Here is a 21,855-nt window from a genome sequence, read left to right on the forward strand (position 1 = left end):
TTTTTTTTATTGTGTTGCCTTTAATAAAATATTGATAATTGCCTTATTCCTAATCTCAGGGTGAATGCTTTCAACTTTTCACTGTAAAGTATGATGTTGCTAAAACATTTTTATAGATTTTGCTGAAAATTAAGGAAGTTCTTTTGATTATTTTCTTATTGAGAGGGTTTTTTTTTTTTTTTCCTGTTTTTTATGTTTATTTAAGCATGGGGCGCCTGGGTGGCTTAGTCAGTTAAGTGTTCAGCTTTGGCTCAGGTCATGATTTCGTGGTTTGTGAGTTCAAGCCTCTTGTCGGGTTCTGTGCTGACAGCTCAGAGCCTGGAACCTGCTTTGGATTCTATGTCTCCCCACCGTCTCTGCCTCTCCCATGCTCATGCTCTGTCTCTCAATAATAAATGTTTAAAAAATTAAAAAAAATAAAGTTCCAGTGTGGGGCTGGAACTCATGACTCTGAGATCAGGAGCCACATGCTCTACCCACTGAACCAGCCAGGAGCCCCCTGAGAGGTTTTTTTTGTTTTTTTTTTTTTTTACTCTNTGTTTTTCTTTTACCATCTTAATGCAGAGAATTATAATAATTGATTTTTAATGTTAAACTTTAGATTTCTGTGATGAACCCAACATGGTTATGATATTATTATTTTTATCTGTTGTCACTTTCAGTATGCTATTATTTTGTTTAGAATTAGGATCTACTTTCATGAGCTATATTGGCCTGTAATTTTTCATTCTCATATTGTCTTTGCTTCCTTGTTTTGGTAATATCTATATTCCTTAATTCCTTTGAGACTTAGTTGTAATGCTTTGAGATTTTTTTCTGTCATTTTACTGTAATATCTGTAGATACGGATTTTTTAAATCCATTTTGGATTCACTACATTGTTTTCCTGTATAGCATAATAGAATTTATGTGAATTAAACACACAAACACATAACACTGTGTATTAAAAGGGTAACTATAGATTCAAGGATGCATATTGAAAGGGGTGATCTGTAAAGATTGGGAATGGAACTGAAAAAACAAGCATAAAAAAGAATTAAACAGTATTAAAGGCTGGAGTTTTGCATGGACCAAAGATGTTGGTGACTCCTCTCTCTTCAGTTTCTCAGTGCAGCCCATAAACTTCTTTCTTTTCAGTCAGGATTAAATCAAATGCAGTATTTTTGGATTCAGTGGCCTTCTTGATCTTCAACTTGGTGTTTACTTTAGTTCTGGGAAATTCTCAGCTGTCATTTCTTCAGAATATAGTTTGTTTCTTTATTTCTTGCTTTTTTTTCTGGAACTGTTATCCCCTCTGACTTTATATTCATTTTTAACCTTTTTTCTGTACTTTCCATTTTTATATTTTTTTGCTGCATCTTTAATATTGTACTTAATCTTTTTTATAGTACAGTAGGTCTCTCTTCCACTAGGTCTAGTCTTTGTGAAACATATTGAGTTATCAGTTGTTTATTATATACTTTTTCTATCTCGAGATTATACTGGGATCTTTTAAAAATCTGCTCTTCTTCGCAAATAGTTTCAACATTGACTTTATTTCTTTAAACATAGTAAACATAGCTGTTTTCTAGTTTTTTTTGTGTGTGTGGTAATGGAAAAATCTGCAGTATATGTGTGTTTTTATTATCTATTTTTTTCCTGCTTGTTCTCATAATGCAGTGTTGTGTTCCATGCCAGATTATCTTTATGTGCTGCTCATTGTCCTTGAAAAATAATTTTTAAAGATTTCTTGAGTACCTACAATAAAATTACATTTCTCTAGAAAGAATTTTTGTTTGCTTCTGCTAGGTTCTCATGGGCACTATCAGTCTGAAAACATTTGAAATACTGTTCATAAGTGGAGGTTTCTTTCACTGTCTTGTGAAACAACCTTTGTTAACAAATTTATCTGAAATTAAGTTGTTACAATTTTCTGGGATGAGACATTTTTTACTTTCTCTCTTCTTGCCTCCACCTCCTTTCTTCTCCTTTATGCTTTATCTGCTTGGCATGTGGGCGGCTATCCTGTAAAAGGTGGGTTGTTTTTGCTTCAATGTTTCATGAGTTTAACTCTTCTCAATTCTACTTAATATAATAGGTCTTTTATTAGACTTCATATTCTGGCAGACCTTAGGTTTGCACTCCCTATCTCACACCAGAGGTCATCAGTACTCAATTTGGCAAATACCTACAGGGTGAAGATGGCTTTCTCTGTTCAGTTTAGTTCTTGGCTCATGGTCTTTTTGGAATTGAGAATTTGGCTTTATAATTTTTTATTATCTTGCTAGATCTTTGATACTTTTAAGAAGGTTTGAAAATATTTTATTCAAAATTGTTGTTTTTAGTTGGAGGGTTTTTCCAAATAATGTAGCCCATCATTTTCAGGAATGGGAATTTCCCTTTTAGAAAGTTTCTTTGTGCACACCTGTGATGGTTAATTTTATGTGTCAGGTTGACTAGGCTATGGACGGGTAAGCTCGTTTTTATTTTATTTTATTTTATTTCATTTCATTATTTTTAAATGTTTATTTATTTTGAGAGAGAGAAAGTAGGGGAGGGGCAGAGAAAGAATCTCAAGCAGATTTCGTGCTGTCAGCTTGGAGCCGGATGTGAGGTTTGAATTCACGAACCATGAGATCATGACATGAGCTGAAATCAAGAGTCTGACGTTTATCCTGCTGAGCCACCCAGGTGCCCCAGGGTAAGCTCATTTTAAAAAATACAAAAAAATATATTGACCAAATGTATTTGGTCAAACATCTGTCTAGACATTGTTATGAAGGTAATTTTTAGATGAGATCAACATTTAAATCAGTAGACTTTCAGTAAAGCAGATTATTCTCCATAATATGGGTGGTCCTCATCCAAACAGTGGAAGTCTGGAAGAGGAAAAAAACTCATGTTCCCAAAGGAAGACTGCTTCTAGACTGCCTTTGGTCAAGTTGCAACATGAACTCCTCTTTAGGCCTCCAGGCTGCTGGCCTGCACAGAGGATTTAAGTTTTGCTGGACCCGGTTCCTTAATGTGAATTTCTCTCTGTACATATACATCCTACTGGCTCTATTTCTCTAGATAATGCTTACTAATATAATACCTGTTAGAATGGTTAGAATAAAAAGTAGCAAGGGGCGCCTGGGTGGCTCAGTTGGTTAAGCGTCCGACTTAGGCTCAGGTCATGATCTCACAGTTCGTGGGTTCGAGCCCCGAGTTGGGCTCTGTGCTGACAGCTAGCTCAGAGCCTGGAGCCTGTCTTCGGATTCTGTGATTCCCTCTCTCTCTAACCCTCCCCTGCTAATGCTGTCTCTATCTCTCCCTCTCAAAAAAAAAATTTTTTTTTAAAAAGAAAAGGATCTGTCTTTAAAAAAAAAATAGTGATAACACTGAATGCTGGTGGGGATTTGGAGAAGCTGGATCAGTGATACATTGCCAGTGAGACTGTAAAACAGTATTACCATTCTGGAAAATAGTTTGGTAGTTTCTTTCACAACTAAAAGTGGACTGTATTCATTCAGCCCAGCAATTGTACTCTTGGACATATAACACTAAGAAATGAAAACTTATGTAGAAACTTGTATATGAATGTTCATGGTAGCTTTATTCATAAAAGCCAAAAGTAAAAATGACTCAGATGTCTTTCAGTGAGTGCATGGTTAAACCATAGTATGCCCATAGTATACAATGTTACTCAGCAGTATAAGGGATGAACTGTTGATACAACAGCTCGGATGAACCCCAAGGTAATTATTATGAGTGGAAAAAAAATCTAATCTTTTTTTTTAATTAGATGAGATTGATTGATTCATCGATTTTTCAAAGTAATCTCTACATTTTGAACTCATGACCCTGAGATCAAGAGTCACATACCCTACTGACTGAGCCAGCAAAGCACCCCTTAAAAAAATCCAATCTTAATAGGTAATGTGATGTAGGATTCCATTTTATATATAATACTGTTGAAATTAACAATTATAGAAATAGAGAAAAGATTACTGTAGTGGGTATGAAAACAAATAAGCTGCATGAGGGAGCTACTGTCAATGGTACAGTTCTGTATTTTGATTGTAACGGTAGCTACATGAAGCTATCCATATAATAAATTTGCACAGAATTATACACACACCCACACACAAATGAGTGAATGTGTAAGTGGTAGAATTATTATAAGTTCTGTGTATTTTACCCATGTCAGATACACAGTTTTTATATTGTACTATTATTATGCAATATCTTAACATTGGGAGAGGCTGAGTGGTGTATAGGACTCCCTGTACATTTCTTTCCACCTACCTATGAATTGATAATTATTATTATGAAAAGTTGAAAAGAGAAGTTTCTTGTAGCCTGACTCATGTTATCTGGGTTGAGAAAGATATTTAATTAAGTCTTGGTTTTTAATAAAACTTCATTCTTTTTCAACTCTGTAGGGTTGAAAGATTGCATTGTTATTAATTAGTATTCATACCATCCTTACAAAATGCATTATATCAAGGCAAAGTTAGGAAGCACAATGTCTGGCAGCCTTGGTATGAAGCAGTTACTGAAAGGTCATACCTTGCCTGCAACTTTTAGGAATCCAACTTTTAAGCTGTTGTGTTTAGGGGCAGAAAATTTAGTTCCTGCCGGTACTAAGTAACAGAAAAAGCCTCAGCCACAGAGAAACTATAGATGGATCACAAAACACAAGTGTGTATCAAGATTAGAAGAGGATTGATGACAGAATTGTTGTTCATTGCTAACCCTGAAGGATTATGGGATACAGGTGGTTATATCTTTATGGTAAATGCACTTTTACTTGAAAAACCTAGGTAAATGACTTTTTTCAGTTAAAACTTCTTTATATTACAGGAAATAAATGCTAGTATGGAGAATGACTTTAAGACTGATTCATCATCTCCTATCTTTGCTCTTCAAAGTCCTTCGGAGACCATGTTTTCTGTTCAGCTACTAGATTTCAAAACAAGTTTGCTGGAAGCATTAGAGGAATTACGTATGAGAAGGGTAAGCTCATGTTTATAATGCTTTAAAAATTTTTTAATTTATATTTTAGTTAGTTAATATACAGTGCAGTGCAATATTGGTTTCAAAAATAGGATTGGGGCACCTGGGAGGCTCAGTAGGTGAAGCATCTGACTCTTGATTTCTGTTTGGGTCATGATCTTATGTTTTTTTTTTTTTTTTAAGTTTATTTATTTTGAACGAGAGAGAGAGAGAGCGAGCGAGCATGCGCACAATCATGGGAGGAGCAGAGGGAGACAGAATCTTAAGCAGGCTCTGTACTGTCAGTGGAGAACCCAGCGTGAGGTTCGAACTCATGAACTGTGAGATCACGACCTGAGCTAAAATCAAGAGTTGGATGCTTAACCAACTGAGCCACCCAAGTGCCCCAAGATCTCATGGTAGAGCTCACAAAAATATTTGTAAAGGACATATCTGATAAAGGGTTAGTATCCAAAATTTATAAAGAATTTGTCAAACTCAACCCCCCCAAAATAAAGATTCCAGTTAAGAAATAGGCAGAAGACACGAATAGATACTTTTCCAGAGGAGACATCCAGGTGGCTAACAGACACATGAAAAGATGTTCAACATTACTCCTCATTAGGGAAATACAAATTAAAACCATGAGGAGATATCACCACCCACCTGCCAGAATGGCTAAAATTAACAACGCAAGAAACAACAGGTGCTGGCGAGGATGTGGAGAAAGGGAAACCCTCTTGCACTGCTGGTGGGAATGCAAACTGGTGTAGTTACTCTGAAGAACAGCATGGAGGTTCCTCAAAAAACTAAAAATAGAAGTACCCTATAATCCAGCAATTGCACTATTAGGTATTTACCCAAAGGGTGCAAGAGTGCGGTTTCGAAGGGACACGTGCATATCTATATAAAACTAATCTTCTTTAAATCCTAGAACTTCTTCTTCTTCAATATAAAAATATTGAAATTTGTTATAAGAAAACTTAATTACCATGATGTTCATCCTATATAAAGGTATTTATTATCTGTATAACAAAGGCCTATTTAATAAAGAAGAAATCCTGCTTTAAAAAGTTGTGTTGGATAAGTATTAAAAAGTGATTTTTGTAAAAATAGCTTAAAGTGATATCTTTTCTAAGTTAAAGCAACTCTAGGTAACAATTTAAAACCTCATATTCTGTTTTACAATGTTTTAAGCATTAGATTTGGTCTGTTTATATTTCCATGTTAAAAAATAAACTTCCTTTAAAAATCTTTTGAACATTTCAGGGTAACAATAGAAATAGTGCTTTTAAAAGCTAAATGCAGAACTAAGTACTACTTTTTAAAAAACATTTTATTTATTTTTGAGAGAGAGAGATGGGGGAAGGGGCAAAGATGGGGACAGAGTATCCAAAGCAGGCTCTGTGCTGACAGCAGCAATCCAGATGCAGGGCTCTAACTCAGGAACTGTAAGGTCATGACCTGAGCCGAAGTTGGATGCTCAACCAACTGAGCCGCCTATGCACCCTAGTAAATACTACTTTTAATAACATTCTTCATTGAAAGAAGAACTTTATTTGTAAGAAGGAGAAAAATTCCTCCATTTTATTGGTAAAAGATACATGCTGATTTTTACATTTAGTATGGTGGCAACACTTTATCCCTATTGCTGGATTTTAACTTTTCCCTCATATTTTATTAAGAAAATTTCAAAAACACATAATAGGTGAAAATTTCATAATGAACACCCATATACCTACCATGGTAGGTAGAATAATTGTATCCCAATGATGTACACATCTTAATCCTGAGAACCTTTGAATATGTTACCTTACATGGCAAAAGGGATTTTGCAGATGTGATAAGATTATGAATTTTCAGATGGAGGGATTATGCTAGATTATTCAGGTGGGCCCAATGTCTTCACAAGAGTTTAGAAGCAGAGAGAAGCAGGATAATCAATATCAGAGAAAAAGATGTGATGACAGAAGTAGGGGGCATGGTCAGAAAGAGATTTGAAGATGTTAACGCTGCTGCCTTGGAACATCGCAGAAGGAAGCCATGAGTCCAGGAGTGCAGGTGGAAGCCGGAAGAGGCAAGGAATTTTTTTGTGGAGGCTTCAGAAGGTATGCAGCCCAGACAACATCTTGATTTCAGTTAGGAACATATCAGACTTCTCATTTCCCAAACTGTAATAGATTAAATATGAGTTGTTTTAAGCCAAAAACTATGCTGTCATTTGTTACAGCAGCAATGGGAATCTAGTACACTCACTGCCCAGATTCTACTCTTGGTCTTATATATATCCTTCTATCTTTAGTCTCATTTTTTCGTTGCATTTCCATGCCAGTTTAAAATGAGTATACTTTAGTATGCATATCATTAACTGAAGTTCAATATTTATGTATTTTTCTTTTAACATAAGATGTATGTACAGTTGACCTTGAACAACATGGGTTTGAACTGCACAAATACACTTAGATGCAGATTTTTTTTCAATAAAAAATTGGTACGATGTTAAAGATAAACATATTTGTCTTATAATTTTCTTAACATTTTTTTTCTCTAGCTAACTATTGGAAGAATATAGTATATAATACATACAACAAACAAAGTATGTATTAGTGTTTATGTTATTGATAAGGCTTGTGGTCAGTAGTAGGCTATCAGTAGTTGTTTTTGGGTAACAAAAAAGTTATATGTAGATTTTCAACAGTGCTGGGGGTTGGTGCCCCTAACCTTCATGTTCAAAGGTCAACTGTACAATGAATTGTATAGTTCTTGACTGCACCATTTCATGAATTTTAACAAGTGTCATCTAGTTCCTTATCAAGATAGAGAACATTACTAACTCCCCCAGAAAGTTCCTTCATGTCCTTTCTCACTTGTTCCTCACCCTTATTGATCCAGAGTCAACTGTTGTTCCAGTTTTTTTCACCATGGATTAGTTTATCTCTGTTCTAGAAATTCATGTAAAAGGAATCATTATAGTGTATTTTCTTATATATAAGGCTTCTTTTACACAGTATAATATTTTAAAGATGAATTTATGTTGTATATGTCAGTAGTTTATCTTTTTTATAGCTGAGTAGTATTCTTTTGTATAAATGTAACATAGTTGGTGCATCTATCGATGGTTACTTGAGTGGTTTCTAGTTTTGGCTATTATGAATAGAGCTACAGGAATATTTTTATACAAAATGTTGGATAGGAATGTAGACATACCTAAGCAAGAAAAGACCTTATTTGGGAACTATTTATGGGATGTAGATTACCTCACATGCCCTCACTGCTCTCTTCAATCTTCATTGAAAATTTTTAATATTTCCCTGTGGTAGTCTGAGGCAATATTTTTATTTAGCATCTTAAAAAGAAAGCAAAAAGTATCCAATTAAAGGTAATAATAATATTTAATTTGTAAAGCTTAAAAAGGGAGAACTAAAATACTGAACTACGATTATTAATGTGCTTGGATGGAATTGATTCTTAGGTCCTTGTATTGTTCAGGAAATAAGATATTGACCAGCTATAGACTTTGTTTAGTTATGTAGGCATATTATAGTTTTTCAGGATAATCAGCAAATGAATAGAAATAGGGTTTGTACTGAGCGCTGATGTGGGGGGAAGGGGAAGGAGGGTAATGGGCATGGATGAGGGCACTTGTGGGGATTAGCACTGGGTGTTACATGGAAACCAATTTGACAAACTATTTAAAAAAAAAAAAGAAGAAATAGGGTTTGTATCCCAAATAGAAGAGAGAAAATATGCAGTCATAAATTACTTTCAATTTGGTATTGCAAATAGCTATAAAGAAAGAGTAATTTTAGGTTTTAGCGGTCTTTTAAGCTTAATCCTAGTAAAAATGTTGATGCTGTCTGCTATGTATTCCAGAAACTGGCCCAGCTAATCTACATTTTTCTAATTAGTTTTAATACTGACAGGTCTGGGGGCGCCTGGGTGGCTTAATCGGTTAAGCGTCTGACTTCAGTTCAGGTCACGATCTCACGGTTCGTGGGTTTGAGCCCCACGTTGGGCTCTGTGCTGACAGCCAGCTCAGAGCCTGGAGCCTGTTTTGGATTCTGTGTCTCCCTTTCTCTCTGACTCTCCTCTGCTCACGCTTGCTCTCTCTCTCTCTCTCTCAGAAATAAATACAGCTTTGAAAAAAATTTTTTTTTAAATGACAGGTCTGTTAATACTAAACTCAGGACTTCCTTTTCTCTTTTCCTTCTCCCTCAAATGTCTTTATTTTGCCATGGATTTGTAAATTGGTATTTATGTTCTGTCAGTATTTAAAGAGATTATTGAATTCTTTTCTGGTAGTCGAGAAGGTTGATGTTCATTTCATTGCCCCTCCATTTCTTTCTTTTTGCTCATTGGAGCTTCTTTTCACCTTTAATTGTCTCCAATTTTAATGAGCCTAGGTGAGAATTTATTTACATTTTGTGAGACTCACTTTGGTTTCTGAATTTTAGGAAAATTTTCACCCATGATCTTTTTGAGTATTGTCCCTCCCTTATCTTCTGTTATCTTCTTCTAGAACTCCCATTAGATAGCATATTGGACCATGTAGTTTTATCTTTCAGGGTTTCTAACTCTTGTATATTTTTCATCTACTTGGTTCTCTATTGCATTCTGTGTGATTCATTTTTTTGTTTCCTAATTACTCTTCAGATGTTTTTACTTGCTAGCTAATTAGAGTTTTAAACATCAGTGATTTTTCATTTCTGTGGTTTCTTCAAAGAATCTGCCATGGGGGTGCCTGGGTGGCTCAGCTGGTTGAACATCAGATTTCTGCTCCGGTCATAAGCACATGGCTCGTGGGTTTGAGCCCTGTCAGGCTCTGTGCTGACAGCTCAGAGCCTAGAGCCTGCTTTGGATTCTGTGTCTCCATCTCTCTCTGCCCCTCCCCCGCTCATACTCTGCCCCTCTCTCTTTCTCTCTCAAAAATAAACATTAAAAATTTTTTAAAATGCTAGCTCAGAAGGAAACGAGATAGTAGGAATAAACCTTATTCAATCACCAAAAAAAAAAAAAAATTAAAAACAAGAATCTGCTATGGTCTGAATATTTGTGTCCCTCCAAAATTCACATGTTGAAACCTAATGTCCAGTGGGAGGGCATTAGGAGGTAGGGTCTCTTTCAGCGGTGATTAAGTCAGGAGGGTTAGAGCCCTAATGAATGGGGGTAGCGCCCTAACAGAGCTCCCTAGCCCCTTATACAATATGGGGTTATGAATGGGGGAGCATCTCTCATGCTGATGGTCAACCTGACCATGTGGGCACCTGGACCTAGTACTCTAGGTTCCAGAACTGTGAGAAATAAATTTCTGTTGTTTATAAGCTACCCAGTCTGTGGTATTTTGTTATAGCAGATTGAACAGATTAAGATAGCATCTAAAAATTCAATGTAATGTCAATCAAAACCCAGTGAGATGTTTTTCAGAATTTGACAGGATGACTCTAAAGCTATATACATAAGAAAAATGTATGATTATATACGTATACCAGATCCATTGCCTTGTACACTTTAAGCTAATACATTGTTATATGTGTCAGTTATATCTCAATAAAACTGGAAAATTAAAAATGTATGAGTATAGACAAGAACCTTTTCAAAAGATAAGAATGAAATGCTACTTTATTAGATATTTAAAACATGCTCTACTCCTATCATAATTAAAAATGTAACACTGTTGTAGGAATAAGTAAATCCGTAAAAGAATAAATCAAGTGGGAGAAAAGAAAGATAGTCAATAAATGATATTTAGATAATTCATAATACTTCACATGCAAAAATGAATTTTAGGAGAAAAAAATAAAATGCCAAGAAAAAAGGTGTACGTATGCTGGAAAATATAAGATATAATTTTTATAGTCTCAGGAATAGATATTATCTTACCTGAAAGAAAAAATGGCTAGATGTGATGACACACAAATTACTAGCTTCTATGGGATAAGAGTTGCCATAAACAAAGTTTAAAAACCAGTGGCTGAGAGGTAATATTTGCATCATGCAAAATGGAAGAATCAATATCTTACTTATAAAACATACAAATCAAATGATAACACAATAGAAAAATATAAAGAAAAAATATCATAAAATATACAAAAGTATGCTTGATTTTACTACTAATAAAATAAATGCCAGTTATTGAAAATACATAAAAAAGATGAACAATTCCCAGGGTTTGGAAGATTTTTCAGGATTATTGTTCTATCCTTTCTTTACTGATATGCATTAGTACATATGATAAATAGAAATTGACTTCTGTCTCTCTAAATTTAAAATGTAGAATTTCCTGGTGAGTGTGAAGAATTTATACTTTTATCTAGGATAATTTCTTGTGTGGGCTTAATGGGGTAAAGATCTTTTACAATGATAATATCCTGTAGTGTTTTAATGGAAAAAATTATAAACAGTTTAAATGTGTATTAACAGAGGGTAAATAAGTGATACTGTTACATTAGTGGCTTTCAATAAATGATACATCTTGGTATTCATACCCCTGAGTAGATTACTCCCATATTCTCTAGGTCCTGGTCATGTGACTTGCTTTGGCAAACAGGACATTCATAAGCATGAAACAAACCAGAGGCTCAATGAGTATATTAGAGCTTGTTCTCTTGGAACATACCCTTTTGGAAGTCAGTTGCCATGCTGTAAGCCCAGAATAGATTATTTAACAATGGAAGGTACATGAGGAGAGACAATAGAGTGAGGGAACATGATGATGATTGCAGCCCCAGGCAAGCTACCAAGTGAATGTCTCTGCCTGAGTAACCTGATCCATAGCATGTGAAGCAGAACTGTCTAACTGTGCTCAGTTAATGTATACAACCTTGAGGCTTAGTAAATTGTTCTTTAAATTTTTTTTAAGTTTATGTATTTATTTTGAGATAGAGTGAGCAGGGGAGGGGCAGAGGGAGGCAGAAAGAGAAAATCCCAAGCTGGCTCTGTACCATCAGCATTGAGCTCAGTGTGGGGCTCAAACTTACAAACTGTGAGATGATGACCTGAGCCCTACCCAAGAGTCAGATGCTTAACTGACTGAGCCATTTAGGCACCCTAATAAATTGTTATTTTAAATTATTGAGTTTTATGGTGGTTTGATATGCAGAATTAGTGCCTGAATCAGACATGTAGAATATTATGTAGCTCTTAAAAAGATTAAGGTAGGTACATATGTACTAACATGGGAGATGTAGACAGTATATGGTAGTGTAGGACCATAAAAATGATCCTGCAAGCTAAAAACATGCAAAAGGATCTTAATCAGTTACAAATGTTGTGATTATTCTGTGACTTAAAAATATTTTTGAAAACATTATATACTCTCTTCTGTTATAAATGTAAAGAAAAATGAAAAAATATTTAGTATAATTCAAAACATTAGATACATTGAGAATTAAAGTGTTTTATTTCTTTGTGAAAAACTTACGAAGATAAGCGCTTACCTTATTGTTGTGTCACTTACAGTATGAGATTAGCATTATTTCTCTGCCTTTGTAAATTATACTCCTGTTCAGATTTGGATCAGCTTCCCATCTTTTATTCTTTGCATTTTCAGTATTGTCACATATATTTGAGAACTTCTTCAGTGTGCTATTTTTGCTGGCATTACTAATTCTGGAACATCTTAATCCTTTTTATCACAATCATTTTCCTTCTACAGTCACTTTTCATTTATGTGGATAGATCTATCTTCTCTTTTCCTCTGGCTGCATTTCTAGGGTCTCTCAAATGGCAGTAGTGTTAACATTCCTGTGATCAGCTCTTCTCCCCCTCTTCCTGCTTCCTCCTCCTCCTCTGTTTCCCCTCTTTCCTCTTTCCCCCTTCCCCTCCTTTTTTTATAATAATTTGATTTTTATTCCATATTTAGAATATGTATATATTTGAATGGCTATACAGTGATGTATGAACCAATTATATAAAAAAAGCTGTCCAGAGAAACATATTTAAACTTAAGAAAAATTCCACAAATGGTTGACACATTTTCTACATTTAAATTTGAATATTTTTTCACATGAAATAATTACAGTTAATCATTCAATGAAATATAAAAGGATAAAAATGGAAATCAGCTAAGGTATCAGGTTGTATTTATCAATAAGACTTAAGTCAAAGTAACAATAGAGAGGTATATGGTCATATTGAATTTTGTATCTACTAAAATTAAAGGAGCTAGAAAATATGTATTGCAAACTGGCCAAATGACCAGAGAAATTTTCTAAAGGTACATATGTAGGACCATAAAATTTCACCTTTCCTTGGTGAAATAAAAGATCAATGAAATGTTAATTTTTTAAAATGTTTTAAACTGCCTTTTTTTGGAGAATAAATATTACTGGGTTGACAAATCTAATTTTATTATCGAGAAATGAACATCCATACCCCAAATGAAAAGTATTAAGAATAAATTATATGAAACCTAAGTAGTCTTACATAACCAAATGCTAATAATTAATATATAAGATATCACTGCAGTCAGAATGAACTTATGTGTATTTTCCCCACTTCTGCTTTCTCTTTCTCCTGCAAAATATATTCTGCTATTGAAAGTATTAAGGATGAATTTTGCAGTATATTTTAAAAATCTAAGACAAAGACTATATTATTATATTTGTACTCAAATTATAGTAAAATTTACAGGATCATATGAATTACATTCCTTTATAGACATGTAACTATATTGTAATTATTTCAAATTTTATTAATATAGTATCCCATCGATGGACTGACAATATAGCTATTTATTCTATAACTCCATTTCTATTTTATTTGAATTTTACTTCCAGTGTTACTCTCTCTTTTTTCTTTTTCTGCACTTTCATTTTTGGCCAATTCCTTTTTTGGATTGTCTGTTTTTATAAAATGTTAAGTGGATTTATCATTAGGAGACAAGAAAGGAAAACACCTTACACGCTTTACTGTCTTGGCATAGACTGACAGATATACGTGACCAGTAGTTGACAGACTGTGAAATAAATGACCTGATTGATCACTGATCATGATCTGTTAGTTAGAAACAATTTGTGGATTGGAGAGTTAGTGACATTTGTGCAGTTACTCACAGTCTTGTACATGGTGACTGAAATTTGAACCATGTTGCTGGGGAACTGGTCGGATTTAACCAAACAGGTAACTGAAATTTGTATGTATTGGAATTGTGAGGGCTGCTTGTATACCATTAAGTGAAAAATGAAAGTTGCTTTTTAAAAATAAAAGTAAATATTTGTATAGTCACAGAAAGCAGTTCTGAAAGGATATGTATTAAACCATTAACTATGGTTATTTCAGAAGAGTAAAAGTTCTTTTTAGTGTTCTTGTACCCATTCTGTAATTTGAGGCTGTTTTATAATAAAAGATTTAATATCATAAGGGTACCTGGGTGTTTCAGTCGATTAAGCATCTGACTTCAGCTCAGGTCATGATCTTATGGTCCGTGAATTCAAATCCCATGTCGGGCACTGTGCTGACAGCTCAGAGCCTGGAGCCTGCTTCAGAGTCTGTGTCTCGCGCTCTCTACCCCTCCCCCGTTCACACTCTGTCTCTCTCTCTCTCTCTCGAAAATAAATAAACATCAAAAAAAATTTTTAAATTACATAACGTATTTGGCATGCCACAAAATACTATGTGATCTGTTAACAGCAATATAAAAACCAGAGAATAAAAACCATGAAATCTAACATGGAATGCAGACTGCACAAAACAGCAGGGCTTTCTCCCTGCACAGCCAGCCAAGAGGCTTAGCAGCTAGAACTGCAGATGCAAAGGTGTATGTAGTTCTCATCCCATCTCTCCAGGGCAGGAGTCACTTTGGAGTGGTGCAAGTCCCTGCCTGGGCTGCTTTCAGGGTGTGGCAGGCCAGCAGCTGCTTTGGAGGGATGTCTGCTCAGTAGGGTGAGTTGGATTGGGTGAGTCCTCAGAGGAAGGGAGGGGCACTCTAGCAAGACAAGTGGAGAGTGGTAGTGCTGGTTTTCAGAAGTGACTGGCTGTGTGGCTGAGGAAGAGAAAGGGAAATAGCGCCCACCAGCATTTTTGTGCTTGGAGAAGTCTCCTGAAGATCCCTGTCCCTCCAGTGCACATTCTGAGATGAGTAAATAAATCTTTTTCACTTATACCCTGTGTGCTTTTTATGCTGCTTCTGTGCTGTGTTTTGGACAGGTTATTCATTATACTGGCTCTTTAAGAGTAGACACAGTTTCCTATTGCCCTCCGGCTTTCCTAGAGGTAAGCCTGCTGATTTTAAAGTACCCAGAGTTAAGTGCCACTGATTTTAAAAGCTTCTGTAATTAAGCCCCTGCCTGGTTTTCAAAGCCAGGTATTATGGGGACTCATCTTCCCAGTGCAGGTCCCCAGTACCTGGGGTGCCTGGTATGAGGTCTGACTCTCCTGCTTCTTCACGTCTGTAGTGCCTCTTCCATTTGTGATTAGTCTAGCTGAGGATTTGTTCCCATCTTTATCTCTACCTCTTCTACTTTCTAATGTGGCCTTCTTTCTGTGATTAGCTGTGGAAGGTCTCTTCTGCCAGTCTTCAGGTTGTTTTCAGAGTTAGTTGGTCAAATGTAGTTGTTATCAGTGTGTGGCTTGGGACGAGGTAAGCTCCGTATCCTCCAACTTCACCATCTTCTGGGTCTAACCCCTACTGTGGTGGTTTTATACTTGTTCACAAATTGTTTGATAATTTTCCTCTTAGGAAGTGGAGTTAATTTTTATTGTTTTGCTTGTAGACTAAGTTCTAATGACTAGATGATAAATAGGGCAAAATAAGTTTACCGTGCAGAAACCTGACAGATAACCACCTTAACTAAGTGATTAAAAATGTCTCCAGAAATAATTCATGTGGTGTCAATAATTTGTGTGAATATCAAATGTTCATAATATGATGAGAAGGAAACTTTACCTCTATAGTATTCTTCCCCCAAGTGTGTTCCAATAATGAGAAAATATCAGACAAACCCCATATGTGGGACATTCTACAAGGTATCTCCATAATACTTGTCAAAAGTATCAAGGTCTTTAAAAAAATAAAAAGGAGACTGAGAAACTATCATAGACAAGAAAAGCTTAATGACTAAATGCAACATGGTGTTTAAATTGTTCTGGAACAGATATTGGTGGAAAAAATGAATAAACTCTGAATAAACTGTAGTGAAATCTGAATAAACTCTGTAGTCTGATGGTATTGTAATAATGTTATTTTCTTACCTTTACTTCTGTAAGATTTTAATGTTAAGGAAGCTGGGCAAAGGTTACATATGAACTCTACTACCTTTGCAAATCTTCTGTAAATCTAATTATTTCAAAGTAAAAAGTTTAAAAAATTAGGACTTAAAAACCTTGAAAGTCAAGAAATACCATAGTACAAATTAAGGGCTCTTTTTTTTTATTTTTAAGAGTTATTACGCATGTAAGACTATATTTGGTCATTTATTTAACATTTACTGTACATTTACTATGCGAAATTTTAGAGATTATAATACCTTATAACATAACGTATATGCTATATAGAGAATATAGATAAGGACACGGCTAACTTAACTAGGTGGGTAATGAGGAAAGCTTCATGCAAGGAGTAACTCATGCAGAGATTATGAATGAGTAGGAATTTTGGGTCAGTCTTTCTAAGGGTTTATCAATTGTGTTAGAGGGAATTAAATTTTGGCATTGCTGATTCTTTCTATTGCATATTTGTTTTATGTTAATATTTGCTCTTTAATTTCTGTTTTTGTTTTAGAGAGAGCAAGTGGGGGAGAGAGGTGGGAGAGAGAGGAAATGAATGAATGAATTGAATGAATGAATCTTAAGCAGGCCTCCCGTTCAGCATGGAGCCCAGCGTGGGGCTTGATCCTACCACCCTGGGATCACAACCTGAGCCGAAGTTAAGATTAAGAGTTGGATGCTCAACCTACTAAGCCATTCCAGTGCCTCTCATTTGCTGTTCTTTTTGTTTTGGGCTTTGGAGATGGATATTAAATTGATTATTTAAAGTTTCCCTCCCTCCCCCAATATGCATTTAAGGCTAAAAAGTTCTCTCTTGGCATATGGCTTTAGCTAAATCCCACAAATTTTTATGTATTTTATGTTATCATTCAGTTCAAATTATTTTCTAATTTTCATTGTAATTTCTTCTTTGACTCATGATTTACTTAGAAATATACTACTTCTTTTACAAATATTTTATTTTTTGTTAACTTTAAACTATTGGTTTCAAGCATAATTTTATATCAGATAGCATGTTCTTTATATAATTTCAGTCACACAGTATTTGTAGAGTTTTGCTTTCTGGCCAAGCATATAATGAATTTTGATAAATATGCCAGCATAAATGAACTTGAAAACAATACATATTTTTTCTTTCATGCAGTATTTTATGAATATTAAATTGGGCAACTTTTTCTATCTTGTTCAAATCTCATATCATTATTGAATGTTTTGTCTATATTTTTCTTTTTCCTTTTCTGCCCATGTTTCAGTCTGGTTATTTTTTAAAAAAATTTTTTAGTGTTTTATTTACTTTTGAGAGACNGCCCATCCTACCCAGAGCTTTTAAGAGACTAGTACTCTGATCTCTCTAGTCCTTGCTAATGCTCTTCTATTAATATATATAATGAATGGGACGCCTGGGTGGCTTAGTCGGTTGAGCGTCCGACTTTCACTTAGGTCATGATCTCGCGGTTCGTGGGTTCGAGCCCCACGTCAGGCTCTGTGCTGACTGCCAGCTCAGAGCTTGGAGCCTGTTTCAGAGTCTGTGACTCCCTCTCTCTCTGACCCTCCCCTGCTCACTCTCTCTCTCTCTCTCTCCTAGAAATAAATACAAATATTTTTAAAAAGAATTAATTAAATACACATATATATATAATGAATTAACTGGAGTGAATAATGGAGTAAACATAAAATTGGGCCATACCATAAAGGGTTAGATAGTAAAGTTTATTTTGAGAATGCAGTGAGAGTGCATTGGATGTGGGGGCAGAAAGAGAGAGAGAATCCCAAGCAGGGACACAGGGCTCAAACTCACAAAACTGTGAGATATAAATAACTGTGAGACCTCAGCCAAAATCAAGAGTGGGATACTTTAACTGACTGAGCCACCCAGGCACCATAGTAAAATTTCTTTAAGGAAGCAAAAAACAGTAGACCATAAAATAAAGTCAAAGAAAGAGATTTTCTTATTCCACTGCACTGTACTTCAGTATCTAACTATGCTGTAATTAACAAAGTTGCTCATTTTTTTCCCATATAGACATAAATTGGTGGTGATATTTTTTAAAAGTTCAAAAGTTTTAAATTAATTTTTTTAAAGTTTATTTTTTTATTTTTGGGTTGGGGGGGCAGAGAGAGAGAGGGAGAGAGGAAATCCCAAGCAGGGTCTATGTGGGGCTCAGTCCCACAAACCATGAGATTATGACCTCCCTGAGCTGAAACCAGGAGTCAGACACTTAACTGACTGAGCTACCCAGGTGCCCCTAAAATAATGATCTTTAAATAAATAATCTCAGTTAACAGATAAATTTGTATTGAATCCATAATGTGTGGTTTTTTTAGAAGTTAGACAACAATTCTTGTGATTCCCTCATCAGATTACATAATAACTGATGGGTAGAGATGAATCTATAGCAGAGAGGTCACAAATTCAGTTTCCTTCAGGTAGTTGATATGTGATACCAATAGAGTAGGAATTGTGTTGAACTAGAGAGCCTCTGTCTTCAGTTTAACCTATATTTGCCATTCAGCTCCAAAAACGTGTTGCCATAGAAAAATGGGCTCTGTACTATCAGTTCTTCTAATTATTGAAGAGAAACTAGAAATCTAGACTTTAATATGAAATCTTTTAGATTCTAAAAATAGGAAGCAGGTTAAGCATTTTTAAATAAAATATATTTCTCTTTTTAATTTATTTTGAGAGAGAAAGAAGAGAGAGAGAGAGCAGGGGAGGAGCAGAGGGAGAGAGGGAGAGAGAGAATCCCAAGCATACTCTGCCTTATCATCGTGGAACCCAGTGTGGGGCTCCAGCTTATGAACCATGAGATCATGACCTGAGCCGAAATCAAGAGCCAGATGCTTAGCCAACTGGGTCACCCAAACTCTCCAGAACAAAATATATTTCTCAGCCAAGTCATCTATACAATGAGGATAGACGATCTCTACCACAGAACTTTCACTTTTAAAATATGCATTCTACTCAGTCTTGCCCTAAGAGAATTTAAAATTTAATTATATATATATATAATGTATATATTAGAATTATGAAGAAAGTAGTTTGGGAGTTCAGAGAAAACACATTAAATTTATTAAATATCTGAAGAGAAGAAAATTTTAGAATTTTAAATTGTCAATAAATAAAAGGCAGTGGAAATTTGGGTATTCTAAAATTGCAATGATTTGCTAAGGAAATTATAAAGGAAAACTGGATATAATTAGTGGTATATAGTATGTGGTAAATAACATTAAGCAGCATTTTAGTGCCCCATAAAGTTAGTTATGTTGTGAATAGAATCAAACCTCTTCGTAATTATAATGATTTGTAGAGTATATATCTCTACACCACATGGAAAACTGATAAAATGGGTGTTATCTACAATACTGAAAGGTAACATTATTATAAACACTTATACTATTAGGATTCTAACTTAACTTCATGCTTTATATTAAAAATTATCTTTTTATTGGAACTTTTCATTTGTGTCTTTCATTATTTCTTCAAGCAGCTCTCAAAAGTTACTAATAAAAATTCTTACTGTCAATGAGAAAAATGTAGTAAATTTGGTAAGAAAATCCCATCTCTAACTTCAATAAAGTATCCAAGAATATAGAACCTTAAAAGTGTTTATTTTTTATTATCTGCCTTAGGACTACAAGGATTTAAGTGTTTTTATAAAAACAATAAAAGAGGAGTAATTTGATGGTTTATTTACTCTTTATAACCTTTAGAAAGTGTCATGCTTTTTTTAAAGTGCTTGCTTCAGGCTGTAGTTTTACAAGATGTGCTGTGTATTGGTCAGGCCTCTTCAATTCTTGACCCTGAACAGATTTAGGGACATAGTACATACAGCAGGCACATGTCCAAGCAGCCAAAACTGTAACTGAATACTTTTATTCTCGTTCTCAGACTCATAATCCACCTCCTACGAAATTGCCCAATTCAGTTTCTCATGTTGTTTAATAAAATACTGATTACTCTTTGATTAGCTGAAGAGTATTCAAGATAAATATCAATAATAGGCATGGAATAGCGTAAAAGTTCATATTTTACAAAATCTCTTTCCTAATTAGAATTTACTGTTTTCATATTATTCAACTTAGTTTATTACAAAAATCTCTGAAATAGAAAAATATTAATATGAGAATATTTGTAGCAATTCCTTAACTTTTTGTTTTTCCATTCAACATATATTTCTGGTTGTTATTTTGAAATGTTCTACCAAATTAAGTCATGTTTTACCAAATAAAATAGGTAATATGGAAGCACCTGGGTGGCTCAATCAGTTAAGTACCTGACTCTTGTATCAGCTCAGGTCGTGATCTCACAGTTTGTGAGTTTGAGCCCTACTTTGGGCTCTGCACTGCTGGTGTGGAGCCTGCTTGGGGTTCTCTCTCTCTCCCCCTCTCTCTGCCCCTTCCCTGCTTGCATGTGTGTTCTCTCTCTCAAAATGAATAAACTTAAAAACCGATAAAATATATAATACAATCTTGAATGTCTTTCTACCTTCTGTGGGATATGAAGATTAAATTCAGCTGTCCTACAGCATCCACAGTCTCTTAGAGGTACTAAAGTGATGTGTTTAAGAGACTTTGGAGACAGATGATCTAGGTTCAAGTTCTGACTCTGATGTTTACCTGCTGTGTGAATTTAGGCAAATTACTTATTCTCTTGCTAATCCAGTTTCCTCATCTATAAAAGGCGATAATAAGAGTACTTACCTCAAAAAATTGTTCCTAAGATTAAATTAAACAATATATAAAAAGTGCCTAGAACAATATCTAAATCACAGTAAGATGACAGAACCCATTCAGCCACTTAGAAGTGTGTAACCTGGCCCATGTGAAGAAATGTTTTCAATCCAGTACTTCGGGAAGATACATATGTAATAGGTACCCCACCTCCAAACAAATGTATATATACACTTATTTTCTTTTTCAGTATGTTTTGACCATAGATAACATCTTTTGCAGGAGTTTATATTTTCTTGTCACTTTGATTATTGCACAGCATACCCTGTTGGTGGACATTTCATTGCTTTTTCCATGTTGGAAGAACCATGATTGTGTCTTAGGGTTCACCTTTCACCAATGTGACTCAGGTAGATCCTGACTGGTCTTAACTACACATAAAGGTCCAGTGTATTCCCCTTGTCAATGACTGGTTTAGGAGTGGGCATGTGACCTGGTTATGGCAAAGAGATATTAGAAGATGTGTTGGGAAACTTCTGGGAAAAGTTTTGGTTTTGTTTTTTGATTTTTAATGCTTGTTTATTTTTGCAAGACAGAGCACTAGTGGGGGAGGAACAAATAGAGAGGGAGACGCAGAATCCAAAGCAGGCTCCAGGCTCTGAGTTGTCAGTACAGAGCCCAATGCAGGGTTGGAACTCATGAACCACGCATGAGATCACGACCTGAGCTGAAGTTGGATGCTTAACTAACTGAACCACCCAGGCACCTCTGTTATTCTTTTATCAAGAGATTACCCTTTCCTACTGCAGGTTAATATCCTTTCTGTCTGTAATGCTTTCAATTAAAGCAGCCAAGGAGTGTAAAGCCTAAGGAAAATCACTTAGATAATGGGAAAATGAAAAGATGAGCAGAATAGTAGTCCTTAATGATATTATTGAGCCACTGAAAGTCAATTCTAGAAGCACTTTGCCTTTAGGGGTCATTGTCATATGAGGTAAGTCCCATAAGCCATTGTGAGTTGGG

At 35.1% G+C, this 21,855-nt stretch overlaps 1 protein-coding gene across 13 annotated transcripts in view; it reads left to right on the forward strand.

Annotated features, from left to right (window-relative positions):
- CCDC73 (coiled-coil domain containing 73) overlaps positions 1-21,855 on the forward strand; it is a 143,149-nt gene that overhangs the window by 35,894 nt on the left and 85,400 nt on the right. For 11 of the 13 annotated variants that reach the window (XM_077772853.1, XM_077772852.1, XM_077772856.1 and 8 more), the window contains one exon: positions 4,825-4,977. The exons of the other annotated variants lie outside the window; for them this stretch is intronic. In XM_077772853.1, coding sequence (XP_077628979.1) covers positions 4,840-4,977 — 138 coding nt within the window. In that variant the 5' untranslated portion in view covers positions 4,825-4,839. The remainder of the gene's footprint in view (positions 1-4,824; positions 4,978-21,855) is intronic. 13 annotated transcript variants of the gene reach the window in all.

Source organism: Crocuta crocuta, unplaced genomic scaffold (assembly GCF_008692635.1).
Source record: "Crocuta crocuta isolate KB4526 unplaced genomic scaffold, BGI_CrCroc_1.0 scaffold382, whole genome shotgun sequence".
Lineage (NCBI taxonomy): Eukaryota > Metazoa > Chordata > Mammalia > Carnivora > Hyaenidae > Crocuta > Crocuta crocuta.